The sequence below is a fragment of the Puma concolor genome, chromosome B2 (assembly GCF_028749965.1).
Source record: "Puma concolor isolate L17-30 chromosome B2, mPumCon1.1.hap2, whole genome shotgun sequence".
NCBI lineage: Eukaryota > Metazoa > Chordata > Mammalia > Carnivora > Felidae > Puma > Puma concolor.
In genome coordinates, this window is record NC_141671.1 from 125299746 (window position 1) to 125326991 (window position 27246).

Genomic DNA, 27246 nt, shown 5'->3' on the forward strand with positions numbered 1-27246 from the left:
TTTCCTATGATTTTGCTGCCAAAGAGAAACTGCTCTCTTCAACAAAGAGCAGTAGATGAAAATAAAACTGGTACAGCTGTACTTTCTAGATATCCAAAGAATCAGTGTACGTGAGGCTCGATATGTGACCAGAATAGCATTCTCGTTCTGTCTGTGCCCTGTGAAAACAGGGAGATGGTTCATTTTTATTTTATTTGGCTAATCTATACATAATATATTTTTATAGTAACTCCTGTTCTGCCTTATTTCACAGATGTTTTCTTTTCTGTTGGTAAAAGGCAGGGATAATGCCTATAATGAACTACAATGGAAATTAATAAAATTAAACACACACACACACACACACACACACACACACACACACACACACACACACACTTTTTTCTCAGTAGCAGAGGACCAGAAAAATTTCTAGGGCTCAGAGGAAATTGTTAGACTGAAAAAAAATACTTTCTGTTCCAGAGAACTCGGTCCTTTGCAACCAGACACTTATTTGGACCAGGAACAAGTTAAACAAACAAACAAACAAAAAATGGCAAAAGCTTAAGCTAGTGGAAGGAGTAAGAGAAAAGACAGGATGGCTGTTGTACGGAACAATTCAGGGGGCAGACATAATTGATGGGCTTTCTCAATGAACACACCGAACAGGAAAGTCAGATATCCTTCTAACTAGAAGAAACTGCAATGAAGTTTAGGGGTTAGGAGGGTGGGCTTCGGAGTTAGGCAGATGATTGAAATTATTTGAGTCTCAGTTTGCAATTCTATAAAATAATGGTATGACAGCATATAATATACCCCACAGGGATGTTTTTAGAATTATATGTGAAAATGTATGTGGGTGAAACACACAGTAAGTGCTCAGTTACAAGCAGCTATTAGGTACAAGATAAATGAGTATATTTTAGATAGATTAGCCTGTCTAAAGAACTATTGTATTCAAGTACCAATAACACTTCTAAACAAAGGCTGGCAAAAAGCAATAAAATCAATTTATTTGTTCCATAAACATTTCTGATGAGCTTCAACTCTTTCTCTCAAATGTCATTTTAATTCATTTTTTAAAAAATTTCCCCAGGAAAGAATAGTCATAAATGAAATCACAAAATAACCATAGGGCAAGAATAAAAGTAGGGTGAAGTGAAAAATGTCTAACACAACACTGCCTGCTTAGAATACTTAATGTAAATAAAATAAAGTAATGCAATAAAAATAAAAAATAAAATAATTTCATTCCTTTATTGACTACTGATATGTTATAAATGGTAGTACATCAAAATGTTTAATTAAAATACACCACCACAAAACTTTATGATGCATTAATTAGAGGGGTAAACCTAAGGTAAAATAAAGTAGGGGTAGCTTAAAGAATTTCTCTGGGGGGCGCCTGGGTGGCGCAGTCGGTTAAGCGTCCAACTTCAGCCAGGTCACGATCTCGCGGTCCGTGAGTTCGAGCCCCGCGTCAGGCTCTGGGCTGATGGCTCAGAGCCTGGAGCCTGTTTCCGATTCTGTGTCTCCCTCTCTCTCTGCCCCTCCCCCATTCATGCTCTGTCTCTCTCTGTCCCAAAAATAAATAAATGTTGAAAAAAAAAATTAAAAAAAAAAAAAAAAGAATTTCTCTGGGTAAAAAAAAAAACAAAACAGATTCAGACAGAGTAGAGGCAAATCTCTAAGGACTATTGCAGAATATTCTGTAAAGGGATAGCCTATCAACGGCCAGCACAATGCCTGGCCGTCAGTAAATGTATATTTGCTAAATGAAACTACAGATTTTCAAAAAAGTCACACAAGCTTTAGATATTCAGATAAAAGAAAAATACGACTTTTTTTTTTTTTTCATGGGTGGGGGGTTAGAGATCTTCATATAGCAATTACTAAGCGGTTGGAAATATGGCTCTGGGTTTTAGGTCTCCATGTTCCCAGCTTGGCTTTGATTTGAAAACTGGAAGATACAGATAAGAATAAGTTGCATGAAGCTGGCTGGAAGTTTCACAAAGGAAATGGATGATATCAGACTCAGCACGCATTTCACAGAATTGTTAGATGCTTTTCAAAGAATCACACGGTGTAAAATCACTTGGCCTTGCAGAAGCATTTTAGACAATCTTTTTGGATGGAAGAAATACCTTCCTATCATTATGCCCCTATAATGGAGAGAATGACATGCTGAGTTTTGTAGACAAATATAGTAGGTTTTTATTTCTCCTTTCCCTAAGTTGTTGAGTTACTGAAATCATCTCCCAGGGAAGAGGATAGCAGTTTTCTGGTGACACTTGGAGAATTTCTCTTCCCGAGTACTTTCAGTAGAAAGCGTATTTCTAGGTGGAGACAGGGTGTGCCCAGTGAAACCCCCAATGGCGACACAGCATAAGGCTTGACCATACTTCATGCCATCTCCATTTCCTTCTCCAGTGGACTGGACGACTTCCTAGGAACGCAGTCTCCCCAGCCGCAACTCTAACTGCGGTTCAGAACTCAACACGACCATTTTTCTACATGTCATCGAATTTCTTCTCCACTGAATTCTAGATAAACCTCAAAGCTTCACTAGGAACTGCTGTGTAATTGTTAGACTGACAAAAACAACCTTTCACAAACATAAGCTACTTAAGGAGTTTTGGATGTCAGAGAGACCGAGAGGGATCCCTAAAACTCTAGTGCCTACAGTAAACATGGAGTAAACAAGTCAGGTACCTTCAGTGACTGCAGAGAGTCTGAATTATTATCACAGTAGAGGATGATGTTGTTGGCCATGCTGAAACTTTCTCTGACCCCAAGGTGGTAAAACAATGATGGCTGTCGGAAGGCGTCACTCATCTCCACCACAGCGATATCTGCAAACACAAAACAAAGCCCCCCAAAGATGACACCTAAACAATGCCCGGTAAGCACAGTTTGATTTCAACAACTTAGTATTCAAAGAGGAAATGAGGAGATGATAGGGATTTTCCCTCCTCACTTACTACTGAATTTTGAATTTGTAGTTCTACCTGGAAGTGGTTTTAGAAAATGCAGCAAACCTGCATTTTTTTTTTTTTAAACACAAAGGAGATCATATAATTACTGGCAACTAAGCAAAGTCTGCCAACGGTGGGCTGCTGGGGCTACTTCTCTCTATGAAATTTCAACTTTAAAACAAGTGAACTCAGGTTCCAGAAGCAGATCCGCAGGAAACTGCCTTAAGTGATGAATGTAAAATAAGACTTAAAAAAGCAAATAGGTAAGGGGCACCTGGTGGCTCAGTAGGTTAAGCCTTGGACTCCTGATTTTAGCTCAGGTTACGATCTCACTGTTTGTGAGACTGAGCCCCATGTCTGGCTTTGTGCTGACAGTACGGAATCTGCTTGGGATTCTCTCTTTCCCTCTGCCAGGCTCACATGTGCTCCCTCTCTTTCTCTCAAAATAAATAAATAAATATTAAAAAAATCAAATAGGTAAGATTATGAATTAATCCAGAGCTGCATTTTATAACTAATTATTTATTGTTATCAATATCCAGCAAGTCCCCAGCAAGTATAATCAAGAAAAAAAAGAAAGCAAAGATATAGAAAATTATGACTAAGAAGGATAATATAACCAGATAGAAATTCTACCAAAGCTCAGAGAAGACTAACACCAAGATAAGTATAAGCCTGACACCAAAATTTGATAATAATGTCCAAAAAATGAAATATAGATTAGTTTCAAACTTATTTTGTATATGGACAAAAATATGAAAAAAAAACGAAGGAAATGCACCAAGCATTACAGTATAAGAAAACTAGATCACGGGTTTACAGTTTATTTTGGGAATGCAAGGATGGCTCAATGGAAAAAAAAAAATTATCAGCGTCTCCACAGGTGTTCCAAGTGCATAATTAAAATCCAAAACCCATTTCTCATTAAAAATAATTGCAAACCAAAAATAGAAGAGCATGCCTTTAACATGAAAATGATACATATTCACAACTGCCAACTTTGTTTATAGGTATTCCCAGGAAAATCAGTAAAAAGACAAGGCAGCCAATTATTCCCACCACTAGTTGGCTTTCTGAAAATCCCAGATAATGCAATAAGATTTCACAAAGAGATATAATATTATAAAATAAAATACACAATTATCATTACTTGGAGATGTTTTGGCTATCAACCAAAAAAAAAAAACTCAATAGAATCAACTAAATAACTATTATAAGCTATAAAATAATTTAATAAGGTGTTGAGATGCAAAATCATTATGATAGCCAAGAGCTCCCTTTGTAATCCTAACTAGTAATATTTGGAAAATATAATGGTGAAACAAATTCTAATCACGCTTAAAATGAAAATGTTAACATACCTTGTGACAAATTTAACAGATGCTGCTAACTTGTTAAAAATATTTGCAATATATGAGAGATGAAAGGTTAGTATCACTATAAATCATCTCTTATTGTTCAATTTAGAACAAGCAACCATAAAGATATCACAACAGAAAATTAGGCTATGGATACAGGCAGGCAAATTCACAAGAGTAACTAAAATGGCAAACAAATACACAAATAATATTCTATACCTCACTATAAATAAGTGCACATTAAGCAAACTGTAAAATGCCACTTTTGTCTAACAAGTGGTCAAAAATATTAAAGAGTGCCAATGAAGATGCAGAGAAATGATACTCATATGCCAAGGAGAAGTTTAAACTTCCCAGGAGACTTAAATACTTAAAATCATTTACACTTTTTGATCAAATACCTCCATTCCTAAGAATTTACTCCAAGAAAATTCCTATAAATGTGGCAAGTTTACTTGTAAGGATGTCCACGGAATTTTTTTTTTTTTGCAATAAAATGGAAAACACCATTAATAGGAAAATAGGTATGTGGGTAAGTAGATACATAGATAGATTCAAATAGTGGCTTATTATGCAACCATTGAAAGCTACATTTTTGAATCGCTATATTGTACACCTGAAACTAAATATAACACTGTATGTTAACTACACTGGAATTAAAATAAAAAATTAAAAAAACAATATTGTATAAGAATATTTAGCAACAGAGGTAAGCTCAAGCTATAGTAAGTAAAAAAAAGTATTAAATATAATACATTATAATGTATACATTATATGCGAATACATGCATGTGAATAAAAAAATGTCTGGAAAGTTGTACACCAAAATAACAGCTGCGTATTGCGATTGTGCATTATTTTTTCTTCTTTATTCCTTCTATATATTTTTTTACAATTTTTCTTACGAACATTGATTACTTTTAAAATTTAAAAACCCACCAAAACACAAGAAAAACAATACTGAAAACCTGTGTGACTGAACGTAAAACTGAACCGCAGCACAAAAAAATAATGCAGACTCTTAAGCTGTTTGATGCAATCGACCTTGTCTAATGAACGTGAGATTAGAATTCACATTCTGTGGAGGAGAAATAAATCAGATCAAACGGAGGCTGAAGACAGAGAGGATTTAGTGAGGTTATGAAAGAGGCAGCCAGGTCACAGGAGCTTCAAAAGATTTTTTTTCAAGGCTAAAATGACTTACGGGCTGTTTAATACAAATAAAGAGTTTTCTTTTGGGGTCCTTCACATTTCTACATCAAAAATCAACACATGAGAAAATGAGTCAGTGCATCCCACCTACACGCCCATCTGCCTCCTGCACCCACACTGTTTCCTCCTCCCACAGATGCCAGCCACTCGCAGTCAGTCGCAGGGCTCTAAAATCAAGAGACAGCGTAACATGGGGCTGAAAGAAACCGAATGAAGCAGTGGCTGATGAAAAACAAACGAGAGATGTGCAAAGAAAAATACTAGCTAAGTTAAAGCAGTCACAAGAAGAAGGGAGATGGGTTATTTCCAGAGAACTGCCTCCTGGGACTTGATGCTAAAATAAAATAGAAACACTGCAGAAGGCTTTTAGATTAAGAGTGAAACTAGATATTCAAAATAAATGGTACAGGCAAAATGGAGCATACTCATCAGGTCTGAATGTCTAAGCAGGAACAGACACATTTTTTTGGATGCTGTATAGAACATTAAAAATGCTTGTTTGTATAATTTTAATACACTGAATAGAGTACAACTCAGAAAAAGAGGGACCTTTTTCTACTTCAGGTCCAGATGACGGATATATTTATGTTCTTTTCTAAATTTATTTTTTCATTTCCATGGAGTAAAATGTACTCTTCTTTCTTCTCTGATGAAGTGATCAGAGCCTGTGCCCCATTTTCTTAAATTGTTGAATTTGTTTTCTTCTTGTGGAGGTTTGTGGGTTCTTTATGTTATCTGGATATTTTTCCTTTGTCAGACAATGGGATTTGCAAATATTTTCTCCCAGTTTGTGACTCGTCTTTCCAGTCTGTTGACAGGATTTTCTTTTTTTTTTTTTAAACAATTTAACGTTTTTTTATTTTTATTTTTGAGACAGGGAGAGACAGAGCATGAACAGGGGAGGGTCAGAGAGAGGGAGACACAGAATCTGAAACAGGCTCCAGGCTCTGAGCTGTCAGCACAGAGCCCGACACGGGACTTGAACTCACAGACCACAAGATCATGACCTGAGCCAAAGTCAGCCACTCAACCGACTGAGCCACCCAGGCGCCCCTGTTGACAGGATTTTCAAAGAGCAGAAATTTCTAACAGTAAGTCCAATTTATCAATTTTTTTCTTCTATGGATTGTGCTTTAGGTGTGGTATCTTGCCTAACCCAAAGTCACAAAAGTTTTCTCCCATGTTTTCTTCTAGAAATTTTGTAGCTTTACATTTTACATTCTGATCTATGATCCATGTTAAGTTAATTTTTGTCAATGACATGGGATAGGGGTCAAGATTCATATTTGTTGTAAAGACTCTCCTTTCTCAGGCGAACTGCCTCTGCTTCTTTGTCAAACACTAAATGGCTACATTTGTGTGGGTCTGTTGTTGGGTTTTCTGTTCTATCTTTTGCCAACACTACACTGTTCTGATACTTGGGGCTTTATGGTAGGTATTGAAATCAACTGTGAGCCTTCCAACTCTATTTTTCTATTTTCAAAATTGTTTTAGCTAATTTAGTTGTTCTATTTGCTTTCCTGTGTAAGTTTCCTGTGTAATTGGTAGCTGAGAGCTATCAGTTGATAACTACACACAAAAAAAATTCCTCCTGGGATTCTGACTGATATTGTGTTGGATCTACAGATAGATCACTTTGGGGGGGAACTGACATCTTCATACATGGAGTCTTTCCATGCATCAATATAGTGTATCTCTCTATTTATTTAGGTCTTCTTTGATTTCTTTCCTAAGTATTTTGTAATTTTCTTTTTTATTTTAATTTCTTAAAATATAATTTATTGTCAAGTTGGCTAACATATGGTGTATACAGTGTGCTCTTGGTTTTGGGGGTAGATTCCGTGATTCATTGCTTACATACAACACCCAGTGCTCATCCCGATAAGTGCCATCCTCAATGTCCATCAATAGACAGTTCCTACATGTATTTTGTTAGATTTATACCTAAGTGTTTCATTTTTTTTTTTTTTTTTGGTGCTATTATAGATGATGTTCTTTCAAATTTCCTAGTTTTTTATAGCTAGTATGTAAAAATACAGTTGACTTTTGTATATTGACCTTCTATCCTGAGACTTTGCTAAACTCACTTATTAGTTCCAGGAGCTTTTTTTTTATTTGCACACGTTCTGGGATTTTCTACATGGATAATCATGTCATTTGAAACTAGAAATGGTTTTATGTCTTCCTTTCTAACCTGTATGTCTTTTATGGTTTGGGGTTTTTGTTGTTGTGTGCTTTGTTTTGCCTGGTTACACTGGCTGAGGCCTTCCAGTAACACAGGATTTTTAAAAATAGTAACATTTCATTATTTAACAAAAATATCATCTTATGACTATCTTCTCAAAAGCAGTAAAATAGGTGAAAATTATCTTCCTTGTGAGGTGATCTTAAATCATGTCTAAAATGCAAAAAAAAAAAAAAAACCAGATGTAATTATAATAAACACCTGTTACTCCACAGTTCTTAAAACTCACTTCTATGAGTTGCAGTTTACCCACTGTATTTCACAAACATGTATTTATAATTATTATGTGCCAGGCACTATTTGCTTATCAAAAATTAACTCAATCTTCATAAAACCCCTTTTTGGAGGCAATATTATTATCATTACTTTAGGACACTGAGGCAGAGAATGTATAAATAATCTGCCCATCATCAGCTAGGAAGTGATGGCACCCTGCCATCCTTGAAAGGATTCAAACTCAAGCAATCTAGGGGTGCCTGGGTGGCTCAGTTGGTTGAGCAACCAACTCTCAATTTTGGTTCAGGTCATGATCTCAGTCATGAGATCGAGAGTCTCACGTTGGGCTCTGTACTGAGTATGAATGAAGCCTGCTTGAGATTATAGCTCTTGCTCTCTCTCTCTCTCTCTTTGCCCCTCCCTACTCACACTCTCTCTAAAATTAAAAACAAAAAACAAGCAGGCTAGCTGGAGAGTCCATGCTCCTAGTTCTTCACTGAGCCACACCCTACACTTACAGGTTACAGATGTTCTCAAGATCAGAACATAAATTTAGAGATGCAAAAAAGATTTGAGGACCAAAGCATATATTCCTTTCATATGTTTCATGACCAAATGCACTTAATTGAGTTTCCGTAGTAATATTGTGAGTTAAACTGCTATACTTAAAAACTAAAGTTTAAATACTTAAAAATTAAGTCTGTTTGAAAATATAGACAAAGGTACAAAAATCTCTTACATTTTTAGCTAAAGTGCCATGTCTTTCCTTTCCTCCAATTGTGTTAATGTTAAATGGAGCACAAAATTAGATTTACCCAGGGTTTATTAAAGCATAATAAATTTTTAGGGCAATAACATAAAACTGTTGTGCCTAATTGCATTTTGGCCATTAAATGGCAGTGGTTCATGGTCTGTGTTACTTTTTTTTTATTTAATTTTTCCCTCATAATACCCTATCTGTTAGTTAAATATCTCACATGAGCTTCTGTTGCTTGTAAAAAGCAGAGCTGAAGCAAAACATTAATGTTCAGTTACTTTTTATCTATTCAATGTTTTCCTTCCGCATTAGACCACTGATGACAAGGCAAGAGCCCAGTAGTGATTTGGCTTGTAGTCTGGTCTACAAGATACTCTGAAACTCCATTATCAATGGAAACTTCCCAAGTTATCACACAGAACTACCCATTCAATCATACCCATGCCCCAAGATGACCCACTGGTGCCAATTTAATTCTACAAACGTCCTGGGCACTTATTACATAAAAGTTGTGTTATTTGCTGTTACGAAAGTTAAAGGAAAAAAATAACTAGATATGATTTTTGCCATCTCTTGTGGGGCAGAAACATGAGTTGGCAAATACCGACACAGAATGTGTACCGGGCAGAATGTGGCTGGTGCTGGTGAAGTACAAATGGTGACATTCAGAGGCCAGGGAGGCCAGTCCGGGTAGAAGGAATGACTGAAGCAAATGTGAATGAGGCATCAGCAGGCAGAGGAGATGGGGTGGAGCACGTCAAAGAGCAGACTAAAAAAACAGAAGCCCTGCACATCAAAGGCACCACAGAAAAAGGAAAGGCACAAAGTGCCTGGGGCTTGGTCTGAGCAATGAAGCAAACCTCAGTAGGAAACAAAGTCAATTCCCAATGGAATTCTAGAGATTCCCCTAAAGAGCAGACACTAACCCCCAAATGCCCATACCATCTTAGATTCTTGTTTTTTTTTTTTTAATTTCTTTAATGTTTATTTTTGAGAGAGAGAGAGAGAGAGAGAGAGAGAGAGACCCAAAGCATCACCAGGGGAGGGGCAGAGAGAGAGAGAGAGAGAGGGAGACACAGAATCTGAAGCAGGCTCCAGGCTCTGAGCTGTCAGCCCAGAGCCCGATGCGGGGCTCGAACTCACAAACTGTGAGCTCATGACCTGAGCTGAAGTCGGACGCTTAACCTACTGAGCCACCCAGGCGCCCCTAGATTCTTAAGGGAAGTATAGCTTGCATTCCATTGATTTTTCTATATTATGAATAAATAAGGGTTATTTACAACAAATCTACTATATGTAAATTACTAAAATGTTACTCATGACCTAGTAGTGTCCTGGTAGAGCGTCCTAGAGACTCTGAGTCAGGTTACTAAAGTTTGGCAGATATGCAATGTTGGGACATTGCAAACCTCCCATATTAATAGAGGTAAAATTGTTGAGATTTTCACGAAGGACAGAATAATCTACCATCATTGTTGTCTTGAATTGGTCATGGTTTGGCAATTCCTGCTATGAATTACTATTCATGTAGCTTCATCAGTATCATTTTATTTTCCTGTATGTATTTAGCTAACACTGTCATGTATAATGATACATATTTATGTCAACAATAAACATTTTGGCCCATAATTTCCTCATCACTAAACTCCAATAAATGTATGCCTAGTGATTCAAACATGAATCATTCTTATATTGCTAAAGCAAATGTATACGTAATGTCCCCACCCCAGGCTTAATTTGCTTGTTTAATGCTTGTTTGATTATTACACTGGGGAATTAATTTTTTTTTTTTTGAACCTGGAAAGTGAGGACTAGGAGCAGGTGATCAGAGGCAATCAACCTCCACAAGTTGGATTTTAAAAATGTTGAGAGCCAAGGCATCTACAGAAGGAAGAGGGGAGGAAAAGGGAGAAGCCTAGGGAGGGAAAGGGGAAAAGGGGGAAGAAGGGAGAAGAGAGAAGGGGGGAGAGAAAGAGGAAGCAGAACCAAACAAGATTGGTATAAAAACGGATGTCTCCTTGCCTGGACAGTAGCCACAGGAGTCCGGTTCCTGATGCTCCAGCTTTAGAGAAGTGAGGGGGAAATTAGCACACATCCATAAAAGGTACCCACCCCACAGTGAAAGGACCCAGAACCACAGCTCTCTGACAGGAGGAAATGCAACCTCAGAAAAGCACACCACAGGGTGAAAAGCTGGAAGGGGAATCTTCTCTCCATCTCCAGGGGCCTTGAGACGAGGGATAAGCATGCAGATGACAGACAAGCCATTTCATGAGTTCCCAGTGTTTGAATCCTAATTAAGTTTCTGGATGGATGACCTTGGACACTACCTTAAGTTCACTGAGCTTTGGTTTCCTTAACTATAAATCAAGAATAATAATACCAGTATTTACAGCACAAAGCTGTTAGGATTACATGTGCATGAGACACAGCAAACTCTCAATATATGATTATTATAAGGAGCCATCATAAGAAATGTTAATAGGAAGCCCTTTGAACAATTTATCATAAAAATGGTATCAAAGACAATGCTAAAATGTAAGTCAATACCCCTGATGAAATCTCATATGAATAATTACTCATAGAAATGAGGCTGAAATCAAATTATGAAAACACACAAAGCCAGCACAAAGAATTTTGACTTGATTCTATAGTCAATGGTTATCCATCTATATCTATGTTTTGAGAAGGGGTATGGCAGATCAAAGTTTGGGGAAGATAAACCTAGATTTTATGCACGGATGATAGACAAAACAGACTGGAAGCTGGGAGGTCAGTTAGGAGTCATTCACTAAACTAATACAGAAATAACATGGTAGGGAATTCAAGAGGCTTTAGGGATTTGGTGGATACAGGATAAAGAATTAAAGATGATTCTATTTCAAACTTGAATGGTTAACACTTATGGCTTGCCATTAACACAAGTGACATGAGAAAAAATACTATTTTTTTTGGTAGGAACTTGAGTTTGGACTGAGATACTTTAAATATCGTGTGTGTGTGTGTGTGTGTGTGTGTGGTATCTAACTGACAGGTGTCATTCTGAATCACAGCAGAAATCAGAATCAGATATCCAGACTTCAAGCTATATTCAAGAAAGTATGGTACTGGGTACAAAAACATACATATAGATCAATGGAACAGAATAGAAAGCCCAGAAATGGACCCACAACTATGGTCCACTAATCTTTGACAGAGCAGGAAAGAATATACAATGGAAGAAAGCCAGTCTCTTCAACAAATACTGTTGGGAAAATGGACAGCAACATGCAGAAGAATGAAACTGGACAACTTTCTTATACCAGACACAAAAATAAATTCAAAATGGATAAAAGACCTGAATTTTAGATAGGAAACCACAAAAATCCTAGAGAACACAGGCAGGAACCTCTTTGACCTTGGCCGTAGCAACTTCTTACTAAGCACATCACCAGAGACAAAGGAAACAAAAGCAAAAATGAACTATGGGACTTCATCAAGATAAAAAGCTTCTGCACAGCAAAGGAAACAATCAATAAAACTAAAAGGCAGCCCATCGAATGGGAGAAGAGATTTGCAAATTACATGTGTGATAAAGGGTTAGTATCCAAAATCTATAAAGAACTTACACAACTCAACACCCAAAAAGCCAAAGAATCAGACCGATTTAAGAGTCATGGTGCTGTTAGTAGTTGAAGTGGCAGGTGTGTATGAGATTGAACAACTTAGACAATATAGAGAAAAATGAAAAGGTATCTATGATTCAGGAAACCCTTTCTTCATCAAATACCCCACAGAAACATAGTTCATCAACATGCATGTGTAATAAATGTTCATAACAGCACTATTTGTAAACCATCAACAATAGAAGAAATAAAGTGTGCTATATAGAGACAATGGATACCACATAGCAATAGATTTTTAAAAATCTACAACTACATGTGACAACATGAATGAATCTCACAGACTGTTAAAAGAATCTGGATATAAAGGAGTAGGTATCTTATGATTTTGTTCCTATGATGCTCAAAAACTTGATATTAAAAGTAAAAAAAAAACTAGCAGATACTTTGGTGGAGGACAGTGGCCGAAAGGGGACTCAGGGAGGTCTTCTGGAGGGCTGGTAAGGTTCTGCCTCTTGATCTGGGTATTCAGGCACGTTCACGTTGTGAAAATCAATTCATCTCTGGTTAATGATTTTGTCAAGAATGGTAAAAGAGGATTGTATTTAGTTTCCTGTAGTCATTATAACAAAGTACCATAAACTTAGTCCCTAAAAACAACACTGTAATTCTTTCACAATTTTTTTAATGTGTACTCATTTCTGAGAGGGGGGGAAGGGGCAGAGACAGAGGGGACAGAGGATCTGAAGTGGGCTCTGTGCTGACAGCAAAGAGCCTGATGTGGGTCTTGAACTCAGGTCACGTGAGATCATGACCTGAACCAAAGTCGGGCGCTTAACCGACTGAGCCACCCAGGCACCCCTCACAGTTTTTTTTAAGTTTATTTATTTTGAGAGAGACAAAGAGAGAACAGGAGAGGGAAGAGATAGAGAGAGAGAGGGAGAGAGAGAGAGAATCCGAAGCACACTCTGTGCTGTCAGCATGGAGCCGGATGGGGGGCTCAAACTCATGAACTGCAAGATCATGACCAGAGCTGAAATCATGAGTCTGAAGCTTAACTGACTGGGCCAGCTAGGAGCCCCTCTTTCATAGTTTGGACGTCCAAAATCAAGGTGTCAGCAAGGCCAAGACTGTGGTATCTCTACAGGCTTTAGAGGAGAATCTATTCTTTGCCTCTTCTACAATCTAGCAGTTTCTAGCATCCCTTGGCCTGTCGTGTGTGTGCCTGTGGTATTAAACTGCCTTTTGCCTCTCTCTTGGAAAGACACTTGTGATGGCAGTTAGGGCCCATCCCAGGAATTTGAGATCATCTCCTTATCAAGACCCTCAATTCAATCATATCTGCAAAGACCCTTTTTCCAAATAAGGCAGCATTCACCAGTCCCAGGGTTTTGGCATAGACATTGGAGCATAGGAGTAAGGATCAGTTTTCAGCCTACCACAAGGATTTGGAAGGTGAGTACAACAGAACTCAAAGTGTTGAATAAGAGGTGAAGGAATGGAGGTAATGAGCACAGACAACTCCCCAGAAGAGGAAGAGGAAGGAAGACGAATAACATTTACTGAAATCTACAGTAGAGATCTTTGACATTCAGTAAGGAAACCAAGAGATCAGACAATACTTTAAAGGGATAGAAAGATCTAAAGGTTTTTAATTTTAAGGTGGAGAACTTGAACATTAGTAGAAAGATGAAGATGTTAAAGGGAGAGGTGGCTAATTAATAGGGACAATTTCTAGATTCTCAGATGAGAAAGACAGGTTTGGGTGTGAGGTAGAGGAGAATAGTCAGCCTTGAAAAAGCAGTCCTCAATATAGTTTTTTTTTTTTTAATTTTTATTTTAGAGGAAGAGACTGCATGCAAGCAGGGGAGAGGGGCGGGGGGGGAGAGGGAGAGGGAGAGAGAGAGAGACAGAGAGAGAGAGAGAGAGAGAGAGAGAGAGAGAGAGAGAGAGAGAGAACCTTAAGCAGGCCTCATGCTCAGTGCAGTGCCTGATGCAGGGCTCAATCCCATGGCCCTGGGATCATGACCTGAACAGAAATCAAGAGTCAGACACTCAACCAACTGAGACACCCAGGCACCCCAATATAATTTTTCTTATTAAACAAATATAAGTAGGTCCTACATCAAAAAGTGTTACTCTTTTTACAAGTTAAAATAGGGTCCAGTTTATACCTTAAGAATTTATTCTTCAATGTAATGGCAGTAACAACAGACCTGGTCAATAATCTATAAAGAGTAGGTAATATAAGAAAAGCGTAAGTCAAAATTAACTCTAAAGTTTATTATGTGACAGGGCCCTGCTGACATTATAAGCAGAAATAGGATATCGAGCAGCTTTGATGTTAAAATTTATCTTATTTATTTTGAAAGAGAGAGAGAGAGTGAGTGGGAGTAGGAGAGTAGCAGAGAAAGAGGGAGAGAGAATTCCAAGCAGGCTTTTCACTGTCAGCATGGAGCCCAGCATAGGGCTTGAACTCACAAACTGTGAGATCATGACCTGAGCTCAACTCAAGAGTCAGATGCTTAACTGACTGTGCCACCGAGGTGCCCCTGATGTTAAAAATTTCTATGTCACCACTGAAAACTATGTTTCTCTCTGAAATTATTATATTTCCTAAAGGTATACTGGGTTTAAGAGTCCATAATCATAAATTGAGATCTCTATAAACTCATTTTATGTAATCAATTTCAGTACTTAAGTAATCAATTTATTTTCATCAGATGCTGAAAAAGCAGTTCATAAAATTTTGAACAGGCTGTTTTAGAGTTTACTATAGCTTTTACTGCAGTTAAAGTGCATGCCATTTGCGGGCGGAGGGGTCTCTCACATTTAATTTCAATTAAATCTGCAAAGCTGTTCATGCTTCAGTGAAGTTTCTGACACACAGCATAGCTCTTTGTAGAAGAATCTTACACAAGAGTCCTCCTTACCAGTTGGAACCAATAATCGGCCTCATTCAATTGGCACTGGTATTAAGTTCTGTAAGGTTACAAGAGTTGATTTGAGATCATTTTTTTGAAGAAAATCTGATTGTTCCTCATGGATGGGCATCCTGTTTTATACATTTACAGCTTACCTACACAGAGACAGTAGGAAGAGGCCGGCCAGTCCTGGAAAATTATCTGATGGTGCGCCCTAATAAAACGGCCATGGCAATTTCATTCATGTCTGAGGTTGTTCTGATTGAGATTTTCACACTCTGTCTAGGGAAATGGCTACAGCATATATGCATTATAGCTACATAAACGATAATAGTTACTAAAACAGCGTAGCACGGGGATACAATCAACAAAATTCAGATAATGGAAAATCCTTCAGGAAAAAGGACCAGGTTTCCTCAAAGAAACGTCAGAGGGAGTGGGAGAGCAAGATGGAGAGAGAAATCAGATAGTAAAGACTTTAGGGACATGGTCAATTACCACGCATATACCTGATCTGGACTCTTGACTAAAAACAAACTTTAAAAAACATGACATGCATGAGAAAATTTGGCAACTGACAAGATTTTTTATTTGTTCACATATTTTTTTTATTTTTTATTTATTTTTAAATTTTTTTTAACGTGTTTTATTTATTTTTGAGACAGAGAGAGACAGAGCATGAATGGGGGAGGGTCAGAGAGAGAGGGAGACACAGAATCTGAAACAGGCTCCAGGCTCTGAGCTGTCAGCACAGAGCCCAACACGGGGTTGGAACTCACGGACCGCGAGATCATGACCTGAGCCAAAGTTGGCCGCCTAACCGACTGAGCCACCCAGGCGCCCCTGTTCACATATTTTTAAAATATCTCTTTTTTTTATTTTAAGAGGTAGGGGCACATGTGCAAGCAGGGGAGGGATAGAGAGAGAGAGAGAAAGAGAGAGAGACAGAGAGAGAGAAAAGAGAATCCCAAGCAGGCTCCCCACTCAACACAGAGACACGGGGCCTGGCACAGGGCTTGATTCCATGACCCTGGGATCATGACCTGAGCTGAAATCAAGAGTCGGATGCTTAACCTACTGAGCCACCCACGTGCCCCAAAAACTGACAAGGTTTTTGATGCCATTAAGACATTACTTTAAATGTGATTAAGAGACTGTGGTAGGAGCCCTTATGGTTTAGAGATTTTAAAAAGTGAACTGTTGGTGTATAGTGTCTCGGAATGTGTGTATTCTTTATCAAAGACTGTTATTCCTCATGCAATAAGCGATTGAACTGCAAGCAAGAATTGCTAAACTTGTTCCTGCTGCAGGAAGAACATAGGTAGTAAAATGAAACACACCCAGCTCGCATGCAACTTGTTTGGCAGAAACAGTTACTCACTCTGATGAACAGGCCAGTTTGAAAGGTTGTTTTTTTTTTTCCCCCTTCTTGCATTTACAGCTGTCATCTCTTGTCCTCATAAACCCAATCAGATCTAAGCAGTGTGGGTGAGTGCCCGGGAGATCCACTGTGCTCCAGGACTCACAAAGTGTGAACAAGTGGAAACCTCTGAGTCAGAATTCACCAAGAGGTCTAAAAGATGTTATGCTTTTCCGTTCTCTGTAGTCTCTCAAAGGCACTTGCAACACCTAATAAATAATCCGCGTCTAGTCAAAATGGGAACTGTTTTTGTTCAAATTTCTACATCTTCTTCAAAGAGTATCCGTAATTCTATTAACACAGCAGATGTGTAAATATGATTCTGCCAGGAATGATGTCACTCCACGGCTTACGTGTTGACAATGCATTTGAATTCAACAATTCATTTTGGGGGCTTTAAAGCTTCCTTCTTGAGGAAGACCTAATGGAGAGAGTGCGTTGGAATTACAACTATTCGTTGTTAAAGAATCTGTTTATTGCTGACAGACTTAGGTGGCTGACCTAAGAGTCTGGGTTCTTTTTTTTTTTTTCTTCCAATTAAAACTAAATATCAGGAATTCACTTAGCTCTCTAGGAAAGTAAAGTTTTGTTTAAATGTGACGGATTAATGTGATCACAAAAACATCACTTAAAACAGGAGCTATCATTATACCTAAAAGGCCAGTCACACTAAGGTGAAGACTGGGAAGAACATACCCCTTAGAAGCCCTCCAATGGGGGCGGTGGGGGGGAGGGGAGGGGAGTACCTGGGTGGCTCAGTCAGTTAAGCGTCTGACTTCAGCCCACTTCAGTCATGAAGAGATCATCCGTCATGAGCTCACGGTTCCTGAGTTCAAGCCCCACATCAAGCTCTGTGCTGACAGCTCAGAGCCTAGAGCCTGCTTCAGATTCTGTGTCTCCCTCTCTCTACCCCTCCCCCGCTCAACTCTCTCTCTCTCTCTCTAAAATAAATAAACATTAAAAATTAAAAAAAAAAAAAATGGCCCTTCAATGGGGAATGTGGAACAAGCCTGTTCCACAGACACAGCAATAGACCAGAGAGGAATGGACCTGGCCACAGCCCCCTTCAGTGTATTAGCCACTAAGTGATGCCCTCATTCATGTCTTTCGATAGCCTCCTATCACATCACACTGGAGGCTCCGGTTTCTTAACCTTGCTTCAATCCCATCAGGCACTTTGGAAATGCCTCCTTGGCTCTCACACTTGTTCAGCAAGCATCTATTATCTATTCTGTACAAGGTTCTGTGAAGGGGTCAAAGAGATAAGCACCCTTTGAGGAGCTTATCATCTTCAAGTGCTTATGAGCTACAGAAGTCCAAGGTCAAATGAAGTGTATGTAATTGTTCAATGGGGGCACAGAACAAGGAGTGATTAATTCTGACGGAGGGGGTCTTAGAGGAGGCATTGCAGGGGCAACACCTGCAAGGGGAGCCTTGAGAAATGGTCATCTTTCAGTACATTGACTGGGAAGGAGGGGCATTTCTGGCTGCTCATGACTGCATAATATAGGAGTTTCTCTCTGCCAGAAAAAATTGCTCCACCACCGATGAATGGACGTGTGCACAACCTCCCTATGAGGGAGGAGAGGCTTATCATTCTGTCTATCCAGGCTTCCTGCAGGAAGTGTACAAGCAGTGAAACAAATTGCACAATCATTTCTTAGGAGCGCTTTTCAGTAAAAACATTTTTCTTACTCGGAAGAGAGATATTTCATTTGGCTTCTGCTTTCACACATCCTAAACTGCATGACTAAATACACCCCTTTCTCCTAGGTACCGCTGGGCTGCCCTGTTATCTATCCTCTTTACTCCTTGGTCCCAGCAGAGTTTTGGCTCCCTTCCCTTTTCTCGGCTCCTCTTGGAAGCCTACAGCTAAGGACACGTTGGTCGGTGCGCTAGAAGCCAAGAGGTGCCTACTCGCTGAACAGAAAACTCTGCAGCGGAGGCGTTTGATGGTAAAGAGACAGCTTTTAATTCACGTTGCTGAAGCAGGGGAGGCAAAAAGAAAAACTCACCTCCAGGAAAGATGAAAAAATAAAGGGCACCTGGACAGATACAACTGTGAGAACTGATTCGTTGGGAGGGACCCCTGACAAAGCGATGGGACCTGAGGGAGGTAGAGAAATAAAGGGAGGTCGAAATAAACGTGGCCCATCCGTAGTCAGTACTGACCGGGCATGACAAATAGCAAGCGGTTCCTCCCATCAGGGAGTGTGTAGCTGGTTGGATCAGGCGACCCAGGTCTGCACTTTGGCTGTGCAGCAAACATTACTGGGGACCCTAGGCCTAAAACCCCTGTTCCCCCAGCCTGTTTCTGTCAAATGACAACGATAGTAGTTCCTGTCACAGAAAGGACTGAACAACAATGAGCCCTTAAGAAATACTAGCCATCATGGGGCGCCTGGATGGCTCAGTCGGTTAGGCATCCGACTTCAGTTCAGGTCATGATCTCGCGGTCCGTGGGTTTGAGCCCCGCGTCGGGCTCTGTGCTGACAGCTCAGAGCCTGGAGCCTGTTTCAGATCCTGCGTCTCCCTCTTTCTCTGACCCTCCCCTGTTCATGCTCTCTTTCTGTCTCAAAAATAAATAAATGTTAAAACAAAAATTAAAAAAAAAAAAAAGAAATATTAGCCATCATTAGAGAGTGGGCCACGGATTAGAAGGTACCTTCACACCTTATTCCTACCACAGAGAACTGTAAATAATTTAGAGATAGGTTTCTATACTTTTCTGGTTTAGTAACCAGGAGCTATGCAATCCATACATTGGGGTTCATTCACTCTTCTCAAGGGATTCTTTTGCAATCTGGACAAAACCTCTAGCTGGAGAACATCTTCCAGAAAAGCCTTAGACCGTATCGAAACAACCAGTATCTAGAGTTACTCTTTTGGGGTTGAAGGGGACAGCAGGGCAAACAACTGCAAGCCCCTCAGAAGGTGCTGGAACCAGTTCAGTAGGTATCTTGGTTTGCTTCAGAGTCTCCGATTCTGTCCACTGCCCCACTGTCATGTCTAGTAGAGACCGCTTCACTTTGTCACCCTCAGCAGCAGAGCAGTCCCGGTCCCAGTCCCGGTCCCGCTGTGTTGTCACCTCCCATGGGGCAGTGGCAGCCGGGGGCTGGAGCTGCCAAAAAGCTCAGTGAGAACCACCCCTATGCTGTTACCACCTCATTAAGCTCGGCCCTGGGGCTTTCACCAGATGAAGACCTCAAACTGCTTTTAGAAGAGGAGCTGCTTTTTCCAAATTTCCCAGACCAAAGTAATGAGGGAGACTTTATAAATGGCATGAAGCAGAATCAGACAGCATCTGAACTCCAGCCCAGCATTTCATTTTGCTGGTGTTTTTCATCTTTTCTTTTTTATTTTTAAGCTGTTTTTTTTTTTAAATTTTTTTTAACATTTATTTATTTTTGAGACAGAGAGAGACAGAGCATGAATGGGGGAGGGTCAGAGAGAGGGAGACACAGAATCTGAAACAGGCTCCAGGCTCTGAGCTGTCAGCACAGAGCCCGACGCGGGGCTCGAACTCACGGACCGCGAGAACATGACCTGAGCCGAAGTCGGCCGCTTAACCGACTGAGCCACCCAGGCGCCCCTTTTAAGCTGTTTTTAAAAATTATTTATTTATTTGAGAGAGACAGTGTGAGGGGGGTGGAGGTGGGAGAAAGAGAGAGAGAGAGAGAGAGAATCCCAAAGCAGGCTCTGCACTGCATGGTCAGTGCGCAGAGCCCAATGAGGGGCTCAAACCCACAAAACCGTGAGACCATGACCTGAGCCAAAGTCCAACGCTTAACTGGCTGAGCCACCCGGGTGCCCCAAATTTTCAACTTTTCTTTGGTCATTTTCTGTGTATGTGTGTGTGCATGTTTGTGCATGTGAGCATTTCCCTCTTTTTACCTCGTGCCTCCTTCACCTTTAATCTTGGTTTCCTTTTTTTGGAATCTACATCTTCCTCTAAGGGCCTTGTCCTCTTGTGTTTCTGTTGTTTACCCACCATTTCTTACTGAAAATACCCATGCCACGGTCAAGTCTCTTTCAGACACCAACAAGCCAGAGCTGGTTTTGCAGCAGCCGACGTGTCTCTTGAGTCTTAGACTAAAAGTCCCAAATGCTCTTTGGGAACTGGTTTAAACCAAGCAGCCAAACCTAAAGATTCTCCCTAGTCGTCTCTACTCCCTGTGATTTCTTTAAGAGCAAGATGGAGACCAAAAAAAATTGCCTGAAATTCCATCATCCATAATCTCACTACCAGGAACCCAGATGCTATTGTTATTCCAATTCCTGATTCGTTTTTTATGTTAGCTTGCTTTTAGAGAAAGTGTTACACAAATTATTTTCTTAAACTGCCCACACTTGCGAAAAGGAGCTTGCGTGCTGCAGAACAACGGAGCCATTTTCTGCCACTTATTTAGATCCTATCATTCTGACACAGAGCCACAGTTTTTACTTCTCTTAGAAATGAGAGTTAAATTAAAACGGTGATTCTTTTTCACTCCTGGAACCTCTTTTTACTTCTTCATGTTTTATCCCCATCACATGAACCATCATCACATCTCATTATAACATGTACACTTGCTTTGCTATAAATAAGCCTGCCTTGGTTAAAGCTAAATGGGCTACCATCATGACCCCAGCAACGTCACCCTCTTTACTAAATTTATGGAACCATAAGACTACATCCAGGTGACTGAGAGAAATTTAAATGTTGTCAATTCTTAAAAAAAAAAATGTATTCCTTGGTATCAAGGAAGTAAATTATTATACATATTTAAATGATCTATTATTAAAATGTATCACCTGGAGATACTAAGCATTTTGGTTTATTTCCTCCCTTTCCCACACAATTATATATACACACACCTACATGCATGCACACACTTATATGGTATGGGGGCAAAACTACAATTACTCTTTATATAGTATTCTAATCGTAACCACTTCTCATTGCTAACTTTACACTTGGGGAAATCTGAATACAGTGTTCACAATTTGCTCTTGAATTAAGACACTAAAAGTCTGTACTCAAACATTTACAAAGCCCCTACAGCTACAGCTAACATCATACTTAGGGGTGAGAAACAAAAAGGTATCCTGCTAAGATCAGAAACAGGGCAAAAAGATTCCCTCTCATGACTCCTTTTCAACATCAATGAGGAGTCCTAATTAATACAAGAAAAGGAAACAAAAGATATACTGATTGGGAAGGAAGACATAAAACTGTCTTTCTTCACAGATGACACGGTGATCTACATAGAAAACCTGAAAGAAGTGGCAAAAAAATTCTTAGAACTTACAAGTGATTATAGCAAGGTTACAGGATTCAAGGTTAACATAACAAACGTCAATTGCTTTCCTATATGCCAACAGTGAACAAGTGGAATTTAAAAGTAAAAATACATTACCATTTACATTAGGATCCCCAAAATGAAAACACTTAGGTATAAATATAACAAAATACATACTAGATCTACATGAGCAAAATTACAGAACTGATAAGCATCAAAGAACTAAATAGATATTCCATGTTCATGAATAGAAAGACTCACTATGGTCAAGGTGTCAGCTCTTTCCAACTTTACCTATAGGTTCATTGGAATCCCAGTTAAAGTCCTGAAAAGTTATTCTGTGGAGAAAAACTGATTCCAAAGTTTATATGGAAAAGGAAAAGATCAACAATAGCCAACACAATATCGAAGAACAAAGTTGGATATCTGACAATGCCCGACTTTAAGACTTACTGTAAAGCTACAGCAACCAAGACAATGTGATATTGGTGAAAAAAACAGGCAAATAGATTGATGGAATAGAATGGAGGACCCAGAAATAGACCCACATAAATACAGTCAACTGATCTTTAATAAAGGCACAAAGGCAATACAATGGAGCCAAGAGAGCCTTTTCAACAAACAGTGCTGGAACAACTGGACACACACACACACACACACACACACACACACACACACACACAAAATGAATCTACATATAGACCTTATGCCCTTCACAAAAACTAACTCAAAATGGATCACAGACCTAAATGTAAAATGCAAATCTATAAAACTACTAGAAGATAACACAGGAGAAAATCTAGATGATTTGGATATGGCAATGACTTTTTAGATATAACACCATGATATAAAAGCATGATCCATAAAAGAAGTAATTGATAAATTGGACTTCATTAAAATTAAAAAGTTGTGCTCTGCAAAAGACACTGTTAAGAGAATGAGAAGACAAGCCACAGACTGGGAGAAAATATTTGTCAAACACATGCCTGATAAAGGACTGTTACCCAAAATATACAAAGAATGCAAACTCAAAAATAAGAAAATACACGTTTAGATTAAAAAATGGGTCAAAAAAAAATCTGAACAGACACCTCACCGAAGAAGATAAATGGATGGCAAGTAAGCATATGAAAAGATGCTTAACATCATGTATGTCATTAGGGAACTGCAAATTATAACAACAATAAGATACCACTACATACCCATTAGAATGGCTAAAATTCAAAACACTGGAAACACCAATGCTGGCAAGAATGCAGAGCAACAATAACTCATTTATTGCTGGTGGAAAGGGGGAAACTGGTACAGCCACTGTGAAAGAAGCTGGGTAGTTCATAGAAAATCAAAGATACTCTTACCCTACGATCCAGCCATCACGCTGCCTCGTATTTACCCAAAGGACCTTATGTCCACACAAAAACTTGTACACAGATGCCTACAGAGGCTTTATTTATAACTGCCCAAACTTGGAAGCAACCAAGATGTTTTTCAGCACGCGAATGGATAAACAAACTGTGGTCCAGACAATGGAGTACTATTCAGCACTGAACAGAAATGAGCTATCAAGCCATAAGCAGAAATGGAAGGACATTAAATGCATTTTACTGGTGAAAGAAGTCAATTTGAAAAAACTATGCACCAACTATATGACACTCTGGAAAAGGCAAAATTATGGAAACAGTAAACAGGTCAGTGGTTGCCAACAGTTAGGGAGGACAGAGGGATGAACAGAGCACAGAGGATTTCTTGGAGCACCGAAAATACGCTGCATGATACTATAATTGTGGATACCTGTCATTATACTTTCCTCAAAACTCACAGAATGGACAATATCAAGAATGAAACCTAATGTTAAATATGGACTTTGAGTGATGGTGTGTCAGTGTAGGTTCATCAACTGAACAAACACACCACTCCGGTAGGAGATTCTGATTACGGGGGAGGCTATGCTTGTGTGGTGGCAGGGGGCATATGGGACATCTCTGTATCTTCTCTATTTTGCAGTGAACCTAAAACTTCTCTGAAAAAAATAAAGCCTATTTAAACAAAAAAGAATCCTGGATGTCCCTCCCCCCAAAAAGGCTGTGTTCATAACGTCAGAGTTTATAAAGAGGGTCCTTTGGCGCAAGCCACGGCGCTCCCACGGACATCCTGAGATTGTGCTGGAAGGAGGAGCTGGTCCTCATCAAGTCTGGAACTCAGCAGCTCCACTCTGGTAGCAGAAAACAGATCCCTTCAATCCCGTCTGCCCCAAAGTGCACAACATCCACACCCTGCACAGCCCTCGCCAAGCCCACACCTGGAGCCTGGCTGGATAAAGTACAGCCACCAGGCCTCGTCATTTAAAGGATGATTCACAGCCTTGGCTGCAGGTTGTAATCACCTAGGAGCTACGAAACACATTGAGAGCCTGCAAACTCATTCCAAGAGACCCTGATGCACTTGACGGGGGTGTGGTGTGGGCATTAGGATTTTTAGAATCAGGTGATTCTAATTTTCAACAGGGCTCAGGATCGCTAATTTGGCAGCTGATAAAAAGACGCTCACTCATCCATCAACCCGGCAACTTGTCTAGAAGCAAGGCACAGACTGCTTCTTTCAGCATTTTGACCCATTACTGTGCTCCTTACAAATTCTGGCAAGAAACACTCATTTGCATAATAATGGAAATAAATGGCTCTCACAATGAAGACCAGTGTAAGCAATGTTTGGATGGAACCCAATTTTTCCTGTTCAGAATGCTGACAGGGCAGCAGCTGGCCTCCAGTTGGCAGTTATTAAATATTTTCATTTTTTGAGCAATTTAATTGGGCCTTTTGCATCTGGTACGTACGTTGTTTAGAAAAGTTCCTTCAAAGTGGCCGAACAGTGACTACTTTTCCTTTTTCCTATAGCAAATTATTTTTAAAAAGGGTTAAACATAGTTAGAATCATGTATTTCACCAAGACACATACTTGGGGGAAGAAAACTGGTTTCCTTGCATTTTCAATTCCCCACACTCAACTCATAAAATGAAGTAACACCGATGTGGTCTAGAAAAGAGGTTTTATCCAGGCACATAAAGAGTTAAATGAAAGGCCAGCCGTCAGTTGTGTAGGGAGAAAGGGAGGGTGCTGGAACTCTCCCAGCAAGGCTCTTTCCCACTCCCTTCCCCCTCCTCTCCCATCTGGGAGTACAGAGATGCCCTACAATCCTGATGGTGAAAATCACAACACCCTATTCACAAGGTAGACTTTGAAGATAAAATCCCTTTATTCATGAGCTTGGCTCTTGCCATGGTCTCAGTGCTCCTGCAGGTGTTCTGCCTGTTTCCACCGTTTCTTTGCTCGATGCTTTCCAGCTACACGCAGAGAGAAAGAGGCCCACACACCTGAGAAAGAGGTCAAACCTGTGTGTGCTGTTTTGCAATGACATTTTCAATAAAGGCATGTATTATCTATCCTTTTTTGCAGCAGGTAATCTAGGTAATTTCAAGGATGGTCTAGTGATTTCTTAGTCACATTCAAAGTTAATAACTTAAGGGGCACCTGAGTGGCTCAGTCGGTTGAGCATCTGACTTCGGCTCAGGTCATGATCTCACAGTTCATGGGTTTAAGCCCCGGGTCAGGCTCTGTGCGGACAGCTCAGAGCCTGGAGTCTGCTTCAGATTCTGTGTCTCCCTCTCTCTCTGCCCCTCCCCTGTTTGCACTGTCTCTCTCTGTCTCTCTCAAAAATAAACAAACATTAAAAACAGATTCAAAGTTGGGAATGCAAGTTGGTGCAGCCACTCTGGAAAACAGTATGGAGGTTCCTCAAAAAACTAAAAAGAGAACTACCCTACGACCCAGCAATTGCACTATTAGGCATTTAGACACAGGACACAGGTGTGCTGTTTCGAAGAGACATATGCACCCCCATGTTTATAGCAGGACTATCGACAATAGCCAAAGTATGGAAAGAGCCCAAATATCCATCGATGGATGAATGGATAAAGAAGATGTGGTATATATATATACAATGGAGTATTACTCAGCAATCAAAAAGAATGAAATCTTGCCATTTGCAACTACATGGATGGAACCGGAGGGTATTATGCTAAGTGAAATTAGTCAGAGAAAGACAAAAATCATATGACTTCACTCATATGAGGACTTTAAGAGACAAAACAGATGAACATAAGGGAAGGGAAACAAAAATAATATAAAAACAGGGAGGGGGACAAAACAGAAGCAACTCATAAGTATGGAGAACAAACTGAGGGTTACTGGAGGGGTTGTGGGAGGGGGGAATGGGCTAAATGGGTCAGGGGCACTAAGGAATCTACTCCTGAAATCATTGTTGAACTAGATACTAATTTGGATGTAAATTTTAAAAAATAAAAAATAAAATTAAAAAAAATTAATTATAAAAAGATCCAAAGTTAATAACTTAAAATCGGGTTGATCTCTAAGGCTTCTTCTTGCTAACCCTGGACAGATTCTGGGCAGCCTGCTAGTGGGACTTGAATTTGCAGTGAATCATGCCGGCCTGCGGGAGCAGAGCCTCCGGGGAGGGAAGAAGCAGAGAAACAGGTCAGGCAGTGACTGAGTAGGTAGGTAGGTCCAGGTGTGAGCTGAGGATGTTCAAGCAGGGAGGTAGCAGTCACGGTGGAAAGAGGTAAATAGGTTCTAGACACATTTTGGAGGATCATCAGAGACTTAAAATGATTCGGTATCTAAATTATTTTTTTAATCTCCAAAATACAGTAAGTGAAAAGACAAACAAAAAAAAGATATTCAGGAAAGTATGCTATCATTTGCTGTAAAAAGACATGAATTCCTTGCTCACCCATTATCTAAAGGATACAAAAGAGATTAATATCATTGGCTGAATCTAGAGAGAATGATTAGGTGGAAGGGAGACAAGGGTCGGAGGGTAACTCTTCACTGGATATACTTTTGTACCTTTTAAACTTTCAATCTTATACATTACCTATTCGAAAAATAAAAATAATTTTTAGAAGAGGAAAATAATAGTGAGATGTCATCAGTTTCAAAAAGCCTCATCTGTTTGCATTTTCTACACCTCTATCAAAGCTCAACTGGCATCCCAATAAAATCTCAAAATTTAGCTTTAGTATCTAAATTCGTGACTTCCCCAATAGAACTTCCATGGTGACCATTTCGTGACTTTCATGGTAAATACAGCACATTTATGGCCTAGGTCTGTATTATAAAAAACTAGGTATAAGGGAATCAAATATAAAAGTAAAAAATTTGGGGTGGGCAGAAAAATACAAATATGTTCATTTACAGTCT

General features: G+C 39.5%; 1 protein-coding gene across 3 annotated transcripts in view; it reads right to left on the bottom strand.

The window, feature by feature from the left end:
* MAP3K5 (mitogen-activated protein kinase kinase kinase 5) overlaps positions 1 to 27246 on the bottom strand; it is a 210667-nt gene that overhangs the window by 136542 nt on the left and 46879 nt on the right. For all 3 annotated transcript variants that reach the window (XM_025926112.2, XM_086707946.1, XM_086707947.1), the window contains exon 2: positions 2692 to 2831. In XM_025926112.2, the coding sequence (XP_025781897.1) occupies positions 2692 to 2831 (140 nt within the window). The remainder of the gene's footprint in view (positions 1 to 2691; positions 2832 to 27246) is intronic.